Consider the following 14,186-nt stretch of genomic DNA (forward strand, 5'->3'; position numbering starts at 1 on the left):
TAATACAGTGTCAAATAACAATTGACAATTGTCCTTGAAACTGTCCTCTAGAGTCCCTACCAGATGAATGGGGCAGGACAGAAATATTCAAATTATTTTCCCCTAGGGAAATGTATATATTGCCTTTATTGCATTTTTCATTTATGCCAAAGACTTTATTTTAAGCCAGATGTTTAAAATCATTGATACATCTGGTGCTCGTTCCAACATATTTTACTGTTATGAAACTTAAATTATGTTACATAGGCAATCCTTGATTTATGACCATTCGTGTAACAATGCTTCAAAGTTATGGCTGTCTCAGAAAAAATTATTTATAACCTGTCCCAACACTTATGACCATCATATCATCCCCATGGTCACATGATCACAGTTCAGTTGCTTGGCAACCAGCTCACATTTATGGAATCATAGAATAACAAGAATTGGAAGGGACCTTCGAGGTCATCTAGTCCAACCCCCTGCTCGGGCAGAAGAGTCTACTCCAAATATTATGACCAGTGGCAGCATCTTGAAATCATATGGCAATGATTTGTAATTTTCCTAACCACTTTCCAACAAATGGGGGAAGCTGCATTGGCTTAATGATATGATTCACTTCATATGTTCGTTCGTTCATTCGTCCATCCATCCATCCATTCCATTCTTTCTTTGCTACCCATGTTGTATCCAATAATCTGGGCAGCTTACAACAATAAAAAAACATTGAAAAAACATTACAATAATCCATTATAAAAATACAACAAATAAAAGACAACTGTGATAAAAATGGTCACATAATATTGGGTCTGGTCACAAGACAATTGACTTTAAACAGCCCCAATTTACTATGGAAATACTGGTCCTAATTGCACCTGTAAATCAAGGACTTATCTGTTATTGTATTACTTTTTTTAACGATTTTGTTTTATTATCTATTTATCTATTTTATTAATTGTGAGATACCCTGGAACTGAAAAACAAGATATAAACATCCCTCAAAAGAAACACATTGCAATTCTTGCTATATGACTACCAGACCTATATAAAGCGAAGAGTACTACTGCACAAATGAAGGATTGCTAATTCTAAGTGGGAGGCCTTGGTGTTATTTTTGATGTTGTTAAGGATGTTACAATAATCCATGGGCAATATGTTATATCCACCCCAGGTCACAAAATGCTAAACTACAGGTAATCCTGGACTTACAACCACAATTGAGCCAAAATTTCTATTGCTAAATGAAACATTTGTAAAGTGAGTTTTGCCTCATTTTACGACCTTTCTTGCCACAGTTGTTAAATTAGTAACACTGCTGTAAAGTAAATCTGGCTTCCCCATTGACTTTGCTTGTCAGAAGGTCACAGAAGCTGATCACATGACCCCCTGCCCCGGACACTGCAATGGTCATAAATATGAGTCAATTGCCAAGTGGCTAAATTTTGATTGCCTGCCTGCAACGATCATTAAGTGTGAAAAAGGGTCATAAGTCGCTTTTGTCAGTGTCACTGTAACTTTGAACAGTCACTAAATGAACTCCTGTAAGTCGAGGATCACCTGTAGTAGCTATCAAGGCAAGGGCTAAAGATATTCCAGAAAGAGAGCCTCATAGAAGTGACAGCTACAGAAACAGAAAAGATGTGCCGTTGATAATTTTTATTTATCTTCTTTGTTTTATTTAAATTTAATGCTGTCCATCTCCTCTATAAGATAAACGGAAAGCAATGGACATTTTACACTTCAAAATATACATACACTTCAAAAATCACAAATAAAGTGTATGGATCCTGCGGTCCCACATTAATATCCCTGCAAACCTAAAGCCAGTCTTTTTTGAATGCTAAGTCTCTAAAGAATAAACATGAAGCGAGGTGGGAATGGACTGGCCTGAAATGTATGTACATGCAAAAAGTGAAGGAACGTAGCAAGTTGCCTTATACTGAGTCAGACCCTTGTTCCCAAGAATGCTTTCAACACCAGAAAAATGGGTGCATTTAAAGTGCTCCAGTATGTATATTGTTTCTTTTTTTTTCCTATGCATTAGCTCCCTCTTCAAACAGCCAAACAAAGTGCAGCTATGTCAAAGAAAACAAGATTCACTTATACCCAGGCAAGACTTTAATTTCTAGGAGTATTACTAACATTCATGATGCTCAACTGTTTTGTTTGCATATATTTAGTAGAATAAATTGATATATTTGGAGAGCTGGCGCCCTTTAGAAAAAAAGAAGGGGAAAAAAAAACAAACCACTTGCAAGACTGTTTTTCCGGTCATATTGTCCAAATAAAAGCTTCTCCTCCTCCTCCCCTACAACATAGTCAGCGAACACTAAGGTGTTATTGACAGCCTCAAAGCAAGCAACATTTCAACGTGACCCACTAAGCCTATCAAAGAAGTATGGCAGAAAATCTGTACATCTCTAGCCGGTGATAAAGATTTCTCTCATTTCATTGAATTTGTCATTTTATATCATACTGGTATAGGGGAAAAAAATAGAAGAAGAGTCAAAGGTTTTGGTCAGGTCTTCTCTGCATGAACAAAAGGCTGAAGGGAAAGCATTTTTCTCGATTTCTATTTGCAATTCAGCTAAGGGTTTGATGGATGCCTTCTGGGAATCTTTACCCCTTAGGGCTAATATATCTTCCAGCAGATCTTGAGAAGGCCAGGGCAACCTACCAAAGAACTCCTCCCACAGAGAATCCGTTCCCCTGATCATTTTTCACCAATGTTTGATAGGGTGGTTGATCCTATCCTCCCAACCTAGATGGAAAACTTTTTTGTGTGTGTTCTGGGTTGTTTTGTTGGAAAAAATAGTGGATTGTAGCTCAATGGGAGCACATCTGTTTTACATGACAAGGCTCTTAGTTCAATGACTGGCATCTCTGATTAAAACACAGATCAAATAGCAGTTGATGGGAAACATTATTCTCTGCCCTTTGCCATTCTGGGCTTCATAGTCTATTCAAGTGATCCTATTGCATTTTAGAGCCTTCACTCTGTCAAGGTGCCTCTGAAGACTGCCCAAATATTGCCATAATGCACCACTATCTCTACCCAAATCCAAGGATATCAAGTGCCAGTCACAAGACAACAACAGTGCATTGTACAAATAATCTAATTTACAAAGTGAATGCCAAACTACAGTTTCCGCAGGCGATATACCAACATGTATCTATGACAACATCCAAGACAGATTAATTGAAGGCTCTCTGGTGCCTTTATTAACGTCCCTGTGCTTCAAAGACAGCATTTGTTGGCCTATCTACTTTCATGTTCAGTTAGACTGGCAGAAAAAAAAAAGGGAGGTGGAAAACAGCTTTTAGGTAGAAGAATTTATCTCAAGAATGAGAAGCTAATTATCTTCCTCAAAGGCTTCTGAAAACCCTGTTTTGCATGGCTTTTATCAAATTTATTTATCACAATATTTCTGTACTGCTCAAACATTTTATAACAGGGTTTTTAAAAAGTGAGCATCCATGCAAATAAATTACACCTGGAGCTCAAGTCCAAAAAGTTCAGGCCAAAATCTTGATGGTCCCCATAGCTTTGCAAACACAAGTAAGATGAGGGCTCTCCTACCACCATCTCAGAGTCCCAAGTGTTCCCCAGTGAAGATGCAAGAACCCCTTAAACTCAAATAGGGTGAGCAGCCTTCTTAAAGAGATTGATCCTGCAATTCAACAGTGACTAAGTCATGCGTGCTTTATAGGTTAAAACAGCACCAGGTATTTTCTGACTTAGGTACCAGAAACCAACTGTTTAAGACACATAAATGCTGTTTTAAATATATGCAATTCTCAAATCAGTGCACTTCTCTCTATTAGCAGATTATCATGCATGGGTAATACTGTTTTGCACGGCTCTGAAAGCCTGCGTTAAAATGAAATAATGACAGTCCGCCACTGATTTGATTCTGTGGCTGAGTTCACACATCACAGGAAGCCATATTACGGTTGTGCTGGTTTGAGGGGGTGGTGGCTTATATTGTCTAACCCGAATCACCAAGATTTGTAAACTATAGCTTTCAGCTTAATACTATACAACTCTTCTCCCTACAACAGAATAAAAAAACTAATTGAACTTTTTTTTTAACAAAAAGAATTATAACCAAAAAATGACATTTAAACAAAGGAAAGTATGCTGAATACAGAAGCAGGATGAGGACAGGAGGACTATGTAATGCATTCATGCCTGGGAACATTTGGAGAAAACTAAGTTCAACTTCAGACCAACAATCAAGTAAGCAATACCCAATCAAGAAGCTGCCAACGAGCTATCAGTAAATACCCCAACCAAAGAATCCCTAAGACCAACCCCACCCATACAGATTGGCAAAACACCAGAATAAAAAATGACAGCAAACAGCACTCCTTACTAGGACTGATGATCTTACCTAGTTAGGGTAATGAAACATCTGCAAGACAACAAGCAAGCTCAGAGAGCACCAAGGACCCCTCAAAAACTAATCTCTCTATATAAAAGCGAAATACCACTCACACATCATCACAAAAACTCCAGAACCGTAAAGCCTACAAACTTGAAATTTGGCACATATGTTCCTCTTGGCTTCTAGGTACTCACTAAGAAAGGATTTTTCAAAATGTCCAACAAAGCGTTAGTATTTTGTATATTATTATTAACAGGCTCTGTGCTAAGGAGTTCTACTCCCCCTCCCCACCTGAAATCTCTTCCAAAAGCAAAACACAAGCAGAGGAAAGGAGTTTCAGTTTCTGTTTCAGAGCACCAAGCAGCTTTAGTACAGAACAGTTGAGCAAAGCCACACCCAGGCTCCTTGCTCCTTCTTGCTCACACAGCAAATACTGTTTCACTTTCCAAACAGTCCTCAACTCTCTCACACACTGACAGGACGCTAGCCAGATAAATACCGATGGATACTGGTAGGCAGAGGCACAATCCCCCCACTTATTTTCCTCCCTCAAAATTAAGCCCGACCACATAGTATCATAGTGAAGCACGGGTATCGAGCTAGTTCATTTATAAAAATTAAATACTGCCTATCTCACTCATAAAGTGACTCTGGGCAGTTTACAGAAAACAATGAGTTGTCTGGATGTCTGTGGCCCTTTGCTGGTTTAGCACCAGGGGCAGTGATGGATACTCTTGAGACTGGTTTCAAACTTCTGTTTTCTTTTTGAGGTGATAGCTGCCAAAGCAAAGTTCTTCTTGCAGGAAAATTGCTCCTCTAAGGGCCAACTTTGTTCTTTGAAATAAGCAGAAAGGAAATCCTTGTGTTCCATTGTCAAGGCTACACAAACCATTTGTATGTATGCATATGTTGGTGTGTTTACACAATTCAGCACATCACTCAGTTAAACTTTTTTGGTAGTATTGATATCTAATCTGATGGGCCAGTTTCCAATTTCCATGTGCATCTTAGTATCAGCATGAATATTCTAGTTGTACAGTTCAACTAACAAGATTCCAGATATAAAAATCCATAGCTATGTTTCAATTGTGACACACTATTTTAAATGCACTCATCTCACAAAATTATGTACACTCACCAGAAAATTAGATAAAGCAAATATCCTGTGACTAATTTCTGAACAAACATTTAAAGGATTGGCATTGCTCAGTACTTCCATTTGCCCAATGTACTTCTATGAAAAATACTAAATTTAAAGTACTCATAGGAGACTCTAAGTCCTTAAACAATTTTAAACTCTACTATTTGAGGTTCAGGGCTAACATCTGATGTTCTGTAATTTTTTTTTAAAGTATTGAGGGAGGCCTTTTCTATATAGTGGCCTCACATTGTTTGGATATTCCCCACCCCACCAAAAAGCATATATAGACTTTGTTGGCTTTGAGGAAAACTTTAAAAGTTAATTCCACTCCACATATTGCTAATTATGCTTATTACTAATTTGCTGGTGCAAATTTATGTTATGTAATTTATGTTACTTATTAAGTGCTTTTGCAAATATTGTATATTTAATATAGTATCTCTTTCTAAAGGACTACATCTGAACCAAGGGTCTTTATTCTTTTCAGATTTTTTTTATCCTGTCTTTACTTTTATAAATAATTCAAAAGGCTGTGAGCATACCTAATACTCCTCTTTTCCTCACAACAAGCACCCTGTGTTTGTGAGGTGGATTGGATTGAGAGACAATGAATGACCCAAAGTCATCCAGCCCATAGGAGGGACTTGAACTCAGAGGTTTTGGGTTTCTATTGATTCAATCACTAGACCAAACTGGCTTTTTGTTTGTTTGTTTCATAGACTTCTTTGAGAGTCCCATGAAGCCTACAAACTCTTTTGGACAAAATGTCCACAAAATGACTGGGTGGCATATATAATACTTAAATGTGTGTTACATATTTAAATGCATACAAATATATAGATATAGATGTTACTACAAAGCAAGTCAATTATGTTCAATTATGCAGTTATCAAATACTGTATGAAAAAAAGAACTATATGGTATAATATTTATATAATATATCCAAATTCATGGACACCCGCCCCCCCCAGAATTCCTGTTCTAGACAAGCATTTGATAAATCAGCAATTGCGCTGGCCTAAATGTGTGCTGTGCAGCACAAGTAGTTACAGCTTACCCAGCAGGTCTTGTGTCATCAATGGCACGATCAACTGGGATTAAGTCACTGAGGTAGACATTGAAATTCCCTTCATTCCATCTCCTTTTGGCTTCTTCCTCCTTCTCACCTGGGACTTTGGCAGGGCGCCCAAATTGACCAGGTGCTCTGGGGTCTCTTGGGGTCAGGGTCCTATCGATGGTGAACACTTTGTGCAGCCTAGAATTTTCTGCAACATCCACGTTACTCTGATTAGGTTTGGGGAATTGCTCTTCGCCTGCTAAATGGCCTTTGTCAACCTTCCCCAATGCTCCTCCTCTGGCAAGGATCCCTTCCGTAGTCCTGGTTTTAATAAGGCCATCTCTTCTGGTTGCATTGATGGTTTCCCCCTTATTGCTGTTTTTCTCACCTGGCAGCTGTACATACTTTCCCATCAATTTAAGTCCTTTGGTGCTGGGTTGGAGGTGCTGAGTTGTTGGAAAAAACATAGGGACCAGCTCCTTGGTTACAAAGACCTTTTGGTTTTCTGCTAGAGCATCCTTTGCAGGAGGTATTTTTGCCTTCTTCCTGCTTGGCAGGTCTCCCAGAGCAATTTTATTCAGGGAGACTTCCTTCTTCTCCGATGTCGAGGTATTCAGCTTGCCCGCAGGTAAATCCCACCTTTCCATGACCTCGGGCACCTCTACCGTTCTTACTAGCCCCTCAGGCCCATTGGCTTTAGGAAGCCCAGGCCTGCCCTGCCATTCCTCAGGCATGTTTCCAGGGGGGCCACCACGTTTGAACCCAGCCAAAGCCCCTGTCTCTGTGAACTCTGTGTGCACTAACACCTCTGCTTCTCCCGCGGTCCTCTGAGGGACTCCATTTAGAAGAGTTGGGTTGACAGGCGCTCGCCCTCCAGCCACTACTGAGTGGGGCTCCTGTTCCCGCCGGGCCAGAGCCAGCTTTGTCTGCCGGGGGTCGCCGCCGGTGGCTGCCGCCCCGTTGACTTTCTTCTCGGGGGCGCGGGAGAAAGGTTGAGCTGGCAGCCGCTGCCATTTCAGCGGGAATATGTCACGCAGGCCGGGTATCTTCCCGGGCGCTGCTTTGGCCGGGGTCGCGCCGGGGGATAAGCGCTGCCCCCCTCTCCCTTCGGCGTCCCGGCCAGCATCTTCGCTGTTCCTAGAAAGCTTCTTCTCGTCTTGTCCCGCGAACGGCGGGGAAGCTTCGGGTTCCTCTCGGGACCACCTCCCCGCGCCGTCCTCGGAGTTGCGCCAAACTCGCCCGGGCCCCTTTTGCTTCCCGCCCGTCTCCCCTTGCAGCACTTTGGTGCCGCTCTCGCCGAAGGACAACTTGAGGGCTGCCATGTCAAAGAGCAGCCAAACCACCGAAGCTGCGAAGATCAAAGCCAGGGCTCTCCCGCTGCCTCGGCAAACCTTCCGGAATTTATTCATTTCGCAGAAAGTTTGTCTCGCCTCTGCAAAAAGCCTTTTTTTTTTCCCGCCGCCTCCGGGCCTCCTTAACCTACAGAGGCGACAAGAGGAGCGCCACGCGGAGCCCCCTCGCCCTGGAGTTCGCCCGCATCTCGAGCTAGGAGAAGTCGCCTGTTGCGCTTTGCCTGCGTGGCATATTTATAGCGCGGCATCCACGTCTCCTCGCCTTCGCGTGGCGGGCCTTGCAGCTGCATGTCCTCAGCCAGCCAGTCAGCCTGCAACCAGGGCCCGGGCGGCCGGCAGGGGCAGATTGCAGCCTCTTCTTAGGAGTTCCTTTCCTTTTTCTCTCGGTCAGCCTGGGGGGATTGCTGGGGAAAAAAACAAAAACAAAAAAATATTAACAAGGAGGCTGATCCCAGCCACCCGGCCCCCCTCGCCTCTGCCCAAGCTGGTTTTCTTTCTCTGTAATTCGACACCGTCTCGGAAAGAAAACAAAGTGCAAACTTCTTACCGCTTTGGCGTAGCCTCTGCTACCACCTTCCGAGATCCCAGAGACTTTTGGAAAATCGTGCCCAAACGCCAGAAGCAAGCCTGGTCTGCCTGTGTGTATGTGGCTCACGGTGGAAATCACGGGAAAATTCTCTTCAGAAGATACGTTGTACTGTCTTGACTGATTCTTATGTAAAGTCATTAACCGCCCACCTTTTCCCTCTTCTTTCGCAAGGTATGGTTTGTGTCATCGGGGTTTATTGAACAGGTTTGCTGAGTTCAGAGGTTGCACAAGCTAATCACAAGCCAATCACAATTAGGTGGATTGAGCTGACATGCTAAGCCAGGAGTAAGCTGACTGTGGTTCAGCTCAGCATATTACTCCGGTGATTGGCGGCGATGGATCAAAGAGGTGGTGGTGGTGGGTTTTGAAGAAAAGGGGAGAAAGTTGCCCGAAAGCAGTTTATTCTTATTACTTTCTGATATTTGGAGTAGGAGCAACCAATGAGAATGTTTTCAAATTGTGTTTATTTTTAAGTAGGCTTTCAGGGAGGACTCAATAAACAATATAAAAATTATTGGCAGAGCAATAATAAAATAGGCCAGAAATTACAAATTAACAATACAATCCCCTCATGATGGAACATTTTTAATGGGAAGTGCAAATGATTCTCCCCTGGTAGAAGCCTACAGAGGTGATACCCCCCTGAAAAAGCTCATTTTCCAGCAAGGTCAGGTTATCGTACTTCATCAACAGCAGTTGGGGGGGATTATATGGGCCTTACTCTCTGCTGGGGAGCCACGCTCTTCCTTATGTCTATGCTGCAAAAAAATTACAGTATATCAGCATGTAATTTGCAGTCTGTTGCTAGCCTCAGTCCTGCTTCTGTTAAGTCATTTTAACGTAACTCACAGCTGCTCTTGGAGAGACTCAAAAAAAAAGGGGGGGGGGGAAGAGATATCTCAGTCATGGATTGATATTGAGATGAAGGCAATATCGTGGAGCTATGGCATTTGAATGCAAATCATAAAAAGCCCTTACAAACGAGCCAAAAGTTAGCCAACACTAACATTACTTGGTAGAACTGAATTTAAAGCTGCCTAGTTACTGAATACAGCCTTTGCTTTTTAATTACTCCTTTGACCTGGATGCTCTGAATGGTGCATAAACAAGAATGCAACATTGGTTTCAAGTGCGTGAAAGCAGATACTTGGTAGTTCAGGAAAGATCTCATTTGAATCTAACACCAGGGGTTTAGAGAATCTGAAGCTGCAATCCTAAATCTGTTTTATCTGGATTGGAAGTAGTTTCAGGGGTGGGCTTCTACCGGTTCTGACCACCTCTGTAGAACCGGTAGCTCTGAAGAGCAGCAGACATAGAACCGGTTCTATGTCTGCTGATGTTTTTGCCCACCTGGGCTCTTACCTGATCTTTATTTCCTGATTTTTCAACTTCAGCTGCCAAATGAGACACAGCTGCAGTTTAAAAAGCAGGAAAAGAGGGCTGTTTCAAAGGCTGCTTCTGGACATGCAGCGTGCTGATGACGATTTACAGGTGTGCTAGCAGCAGGCAGGGAAGCACTTCATAAATCACCGAACCTCATAAATGACCAAACCAGTAGTTAACCCTGTGGTATCCCACCCCTGAGTAGTTTCCATTGGAATCCATGTGATTTATATCTGAGTATAGGAATATGTTGTTGGTCTTAAAATTTAGTAATTTTTTGTGTAGAATAGAAGTTTCAGGTGGTGTAAAAGTGATAAAGAAAAGTAGAAAATGCATATGTAGTAGTTATCCTGGATGTGGAAAAGCCTTCCATCCAGCACACTAAATAAAAACACAAGGAAGTTCAGTGAACCTATCCAAGACAGCTGCAGTAGAATGGATCATGGTATACAGATTGCCTATTCTTGCTGAAAATGACAGCCTCTATGGTATGACAGTGACTGTGATCACACATACCGCTAAACCCAACATATTTTGGACTGGCAGTATATTTATTTATTTATTAAATTTATATTGCCACCTATTCGCCCATGGCGATTCAAGGCGGCTTACAAAATATAAATGCTTGGCTATATACGAATATAGCCAGCATAGAACTAAGCACATGGAAGAATGTTGCTATTCCTTTGGTGCGGTACAAGGAAAGAAATTGAAAGCTGCCACGCTGTGGTTTCAAACATCTTGTGATGCCCTATTTGAACACTAGCTTCTCACACCATCAGCTAGCCACAAATTGCTAAGAATAATTGAACAGCATAAAATAGGGTGTTTTTAGCCTTTTCCCTTTCACCCGGTGAATGAATTATTGAAAATAAATGAAGGAGTATGCCCTCACTTTTAAACTATGCTTGCACATTATGAATCATGAAACATTTCAGAGCTGGAAATGGCATGGTCATATAGTGCTATCATAAACTTTGCCATGTGGCTTTACCACTCAGCAAAAACAAATGTGTGATTTCTGTTTGGACAGACTTGTTCACCATAAGACAACAGCTTTTAATTTACTCCAGAAGACTAACATTAAAATAATACTGAGGATCAACCTCACATGGACATGAAAATTTAACATGTAATAAAGATTTTCCCTTCTTTTCATTCTACTTTTGAAAAAAAATTACACAAAACTCAAAATGGAGATCATGGTTTGATGCTTAGTAACAAGAAGAAATCAAGCCAGACCTCACCTATCTACAATAAATATTTAAGATATAGTGTTACAGGATATTGGAATAGAACACCTGCTTTGCATGAGATACTGTGCAAATTTGACAATGAAGATTGAAGTAGTAACACAGACTTAACTGTACTTTAAAGGAATTATTAACCCATTTTAAATCTGAAAGCGAACTGCTAATAAAGCTGGGATTTGATTCCTCTGATCAATGAGCTAATAGTAGTGAGAGCTGAAAATCTATATTTGCCAGTTTGCTTTCAGCTCTATTAGTTTGTAATCATATAGGCTCCAAACAAAACCTAAACCTACCTTATTTCATATACAAAATTACATATATGAGGCAGAAAATTGTAGCTTAATCTCTGTGCTGGAGGATCTTTCTTTCCTTGAGTTAGCAGAAAAACTTTTTCAGATATAAGAGAGCAGTCAAGTTATCCATCTAATATTGACAGTGTTTACTTTATATTGATATATTTTATTGTTCTTATATATTTGATTTTCTGTTGTTGCTTTTCTATTTCTAGTTTCTTTGTAGAATCTTTTAAAAGTGATATATATATATATATATATATATATATATATAAATGGCCATCAGAAAATATACATATGTTATTTCCTGGGAAACAATTATGTCATTAATAGGGTTAATTATGAACAGTCTCCTGGAATTCTTATCAATATTTCATAGTACTTATGAATACTTTATTGTACATCTGGAATTTTAAAAGTTTCATCTTTTCATTGTTATTTTGAAACTATTTTGGCCCTATGCTATGCTATTTGCTATGCTATGCGCTATATGCTATGCCTAAAAGTTTTGAAAGCCTATCTAATTGGGCAAGCATATTAAAGGAAGTAGCATCAGGTTTCTGTAATACATCTACAGAGTCTGATTAATCTTAAAATTGTAAATATATCTCATTCCAAGTGACGGAACTCCTTTGTGAAAGCAACTATCCATCTGTGCTATGGATATCTATTGACTTTTCTTGATCACAAATTTCCATAAATATGTAAGATACTGCTCTCTGGGAGTTAGACATCCTCAGGGAATTTTTCTCTCACCAGGATGTGTCTCTCTAATTGGTGAGAGAGAAGTTACCTGAGGATGGGCTCCAGCATAAGAAAGCTCTGAAGACAAAACCTCTGGTCCCAGTGACCAATCCAGATTGGAACCTGCAACATTATCCTGAGACACACGTATTTGCCTTCATTTGTAAAAGTAATGTTTTTCAAAGTAAATGAAAATATATCTATTGAATGTCATTTTTTCCTGTATTGGATCCTTATCTGATGTAGAATTATAAAAGCAGAGATATTTTAATTTGGGAATTAAATTGTATAAGGCCAGGAAAATAACATGGGTTTGCTTCTACTTCCTAGAGCAGGGTTGTCAAACTCAAGGCCTGAAGGCCGGATCCGGCCCATGAGGTGCTTAGATCTGACCTGTGGGGCCAGTCTGGAAATACCAAAGGGTCCATGGTGCCTCTGCTAGCAAAATTGCGTCCCCTTACAACCGCTTTTGGCCTCCAGAGTCCTTTGGGAGGCTGTCCAGGCCCAAAATGGAGCCTCTGGAGTGGTCCAGAATACTTTCAAGGCCCAAAACGGGGCCACCAGAGTGGTCCAGGAGACTGTCATTGACTCAGAAGGTTATAAAAGGGTGCCAAACTCCATTTCATTTCATCAGGGTTGTGTTTGACCTTGTGGGGCCGGGTAGGCATGGCCAGCTCGACGTCACTCGTGTCAGTGCCTGTGGTGGTCCAGGTGCTCTGCCAGTGAAAACGGGCTCCCGAGCTCCGTTTTGGCTGTGATGGCCACCTGCAATTTTCTGCCAGTGAAAATGGAGCTCAAGAGGGCTACAGGCAGCCCTTCTTAGCTTTGTCTTCACTGGCAGAGGCACTGTGGGCTGGTCCTCTGCTGTTTCTAGGGTGGGCCTGTGGGCCAGATCTAAGCATCCTGTGGACTGGATCAGCCCCCTGGGCCTTGCGTTTGACACCCCTGACCAAGAGGTTCCCCTTGTTTAATGTCAAAGGGAGGGTTACTAAAGCCTATCTCATTCATGGGTTGGAGATGAGAAGGCATGAGAAGAGGAAAAAGATACTGCTAGGGCATGTTTGGACAATGATTAGATGTAACTAAGGGAACTAACAAACTTGGCTGTAAAAACATCTAAACATCAGAATCTAATCTGTAATCACCATTTGGAATATAATTTAGAACCATTTTGATTGCAATAGGCAAAAGAGAAAAATCCTTGGTGGATTGGTCCAAAGGTTGATCCATCACCATCTATTATTGTGTTTTTAAGAGCAGCAAAAACAGTTGTCTTGACAAGGCCTATGACAGGATGTGACAGCAACAGCCTCCTTCAGCATCTGATCTCCAGAGAAATATGTCACTTCTTATACTTTGCTTGCACAGGTTACATGTGACTATGTACAGCTAGTCCTCGTTTAACAATGATCTCATACTGCAACTATTCACAGTTGTGATAGTAATGAAAAAATAACTTTGTGCCTTCTGGTTTGAGTTCCTTCGGCAACAGACAGAAATCCGTGATCATGCACGGTTTCAGTCTGGGCTTGCCGCTGGAGCGCCCCGAGCTGGCTGGTTTCGGGGCTAAGCCACCCCGTAGCGGTGGTGAAGAGGGGGGAGACTGCCAGCAGGGTTGAGGAGAGCCGCATCTCTCCTCCTCAGCTGGCCATTACTCCCTTTCCCAAAGGCGGTTGCAGCGGGGGTCAGAAATGGCCACCTCAAAGAAGAACTCGACCAGAAAAGAATGTGCAGGAGGAAGATAGGAAGTGAAAGTTTTGGCTGACCGGGTTAAATTGGAAAAGCAACAACTAAGGTACCCTGGAATTTAAATTTACAAAAAAATAACATCGCTCCCAAGGAAGAGTTGGAAGGAAAGTGAAAAGGGAAAGGTTTGGCAGTTTTCGTAGCAACATTTTTAGAAACTTGCCTTTGCCTTCTTCCTCAGCTGAGAGAGAACGACTTGCCCAGCTGGCTTTGTGCCTAAGGCGGGACTAGAATTCACAGTCTCTTGATTCCTGGCCTGGT

The 14,186-nt window shown here is 41.4% G+C and overlaps 1 protein-coding gene across 1 annotated transcript in view; it reads right to left on the reverse strand.

The window, feature by feature from the left end:
- Nucleotides 1-8,414, reverse strand: part of GALNT5 (polypeptide N-acetylgalactosaminyltransferase 5) — a 48,540-nt gene extending 40,126 nt beyond the window's left edge. The window contains exon 1 of the mRNA XM_026697203.2: nt 6,566-8,414. Within this exon, the coding sequence (XP_026552988.2) occupies nt 6,566-7,974 (1,409 nt within the window). The 5' untranslated portion in view covers nt 7,975-8,414. The remainder of the gene's footprint in view (nt 1-6,565) is intronic.
- Nucleotides 8,415-14,186: the final 5,772 nt, after the last annotated feature.

Source organism: Pseudonaja textilis, chromosome 1, assembly GCF_049901715.1.
Source record: "Pseudonaja textilis isolate UNSWEBS1 chromosome 1, rPseTex1.2, whole genome shotgun sequence".
NCBI lineage: Eukaryota > Metazoa > Chordata > Lepidosauria > Squamata > Elapidae > Pseudonaja > Pseudonaja textilis.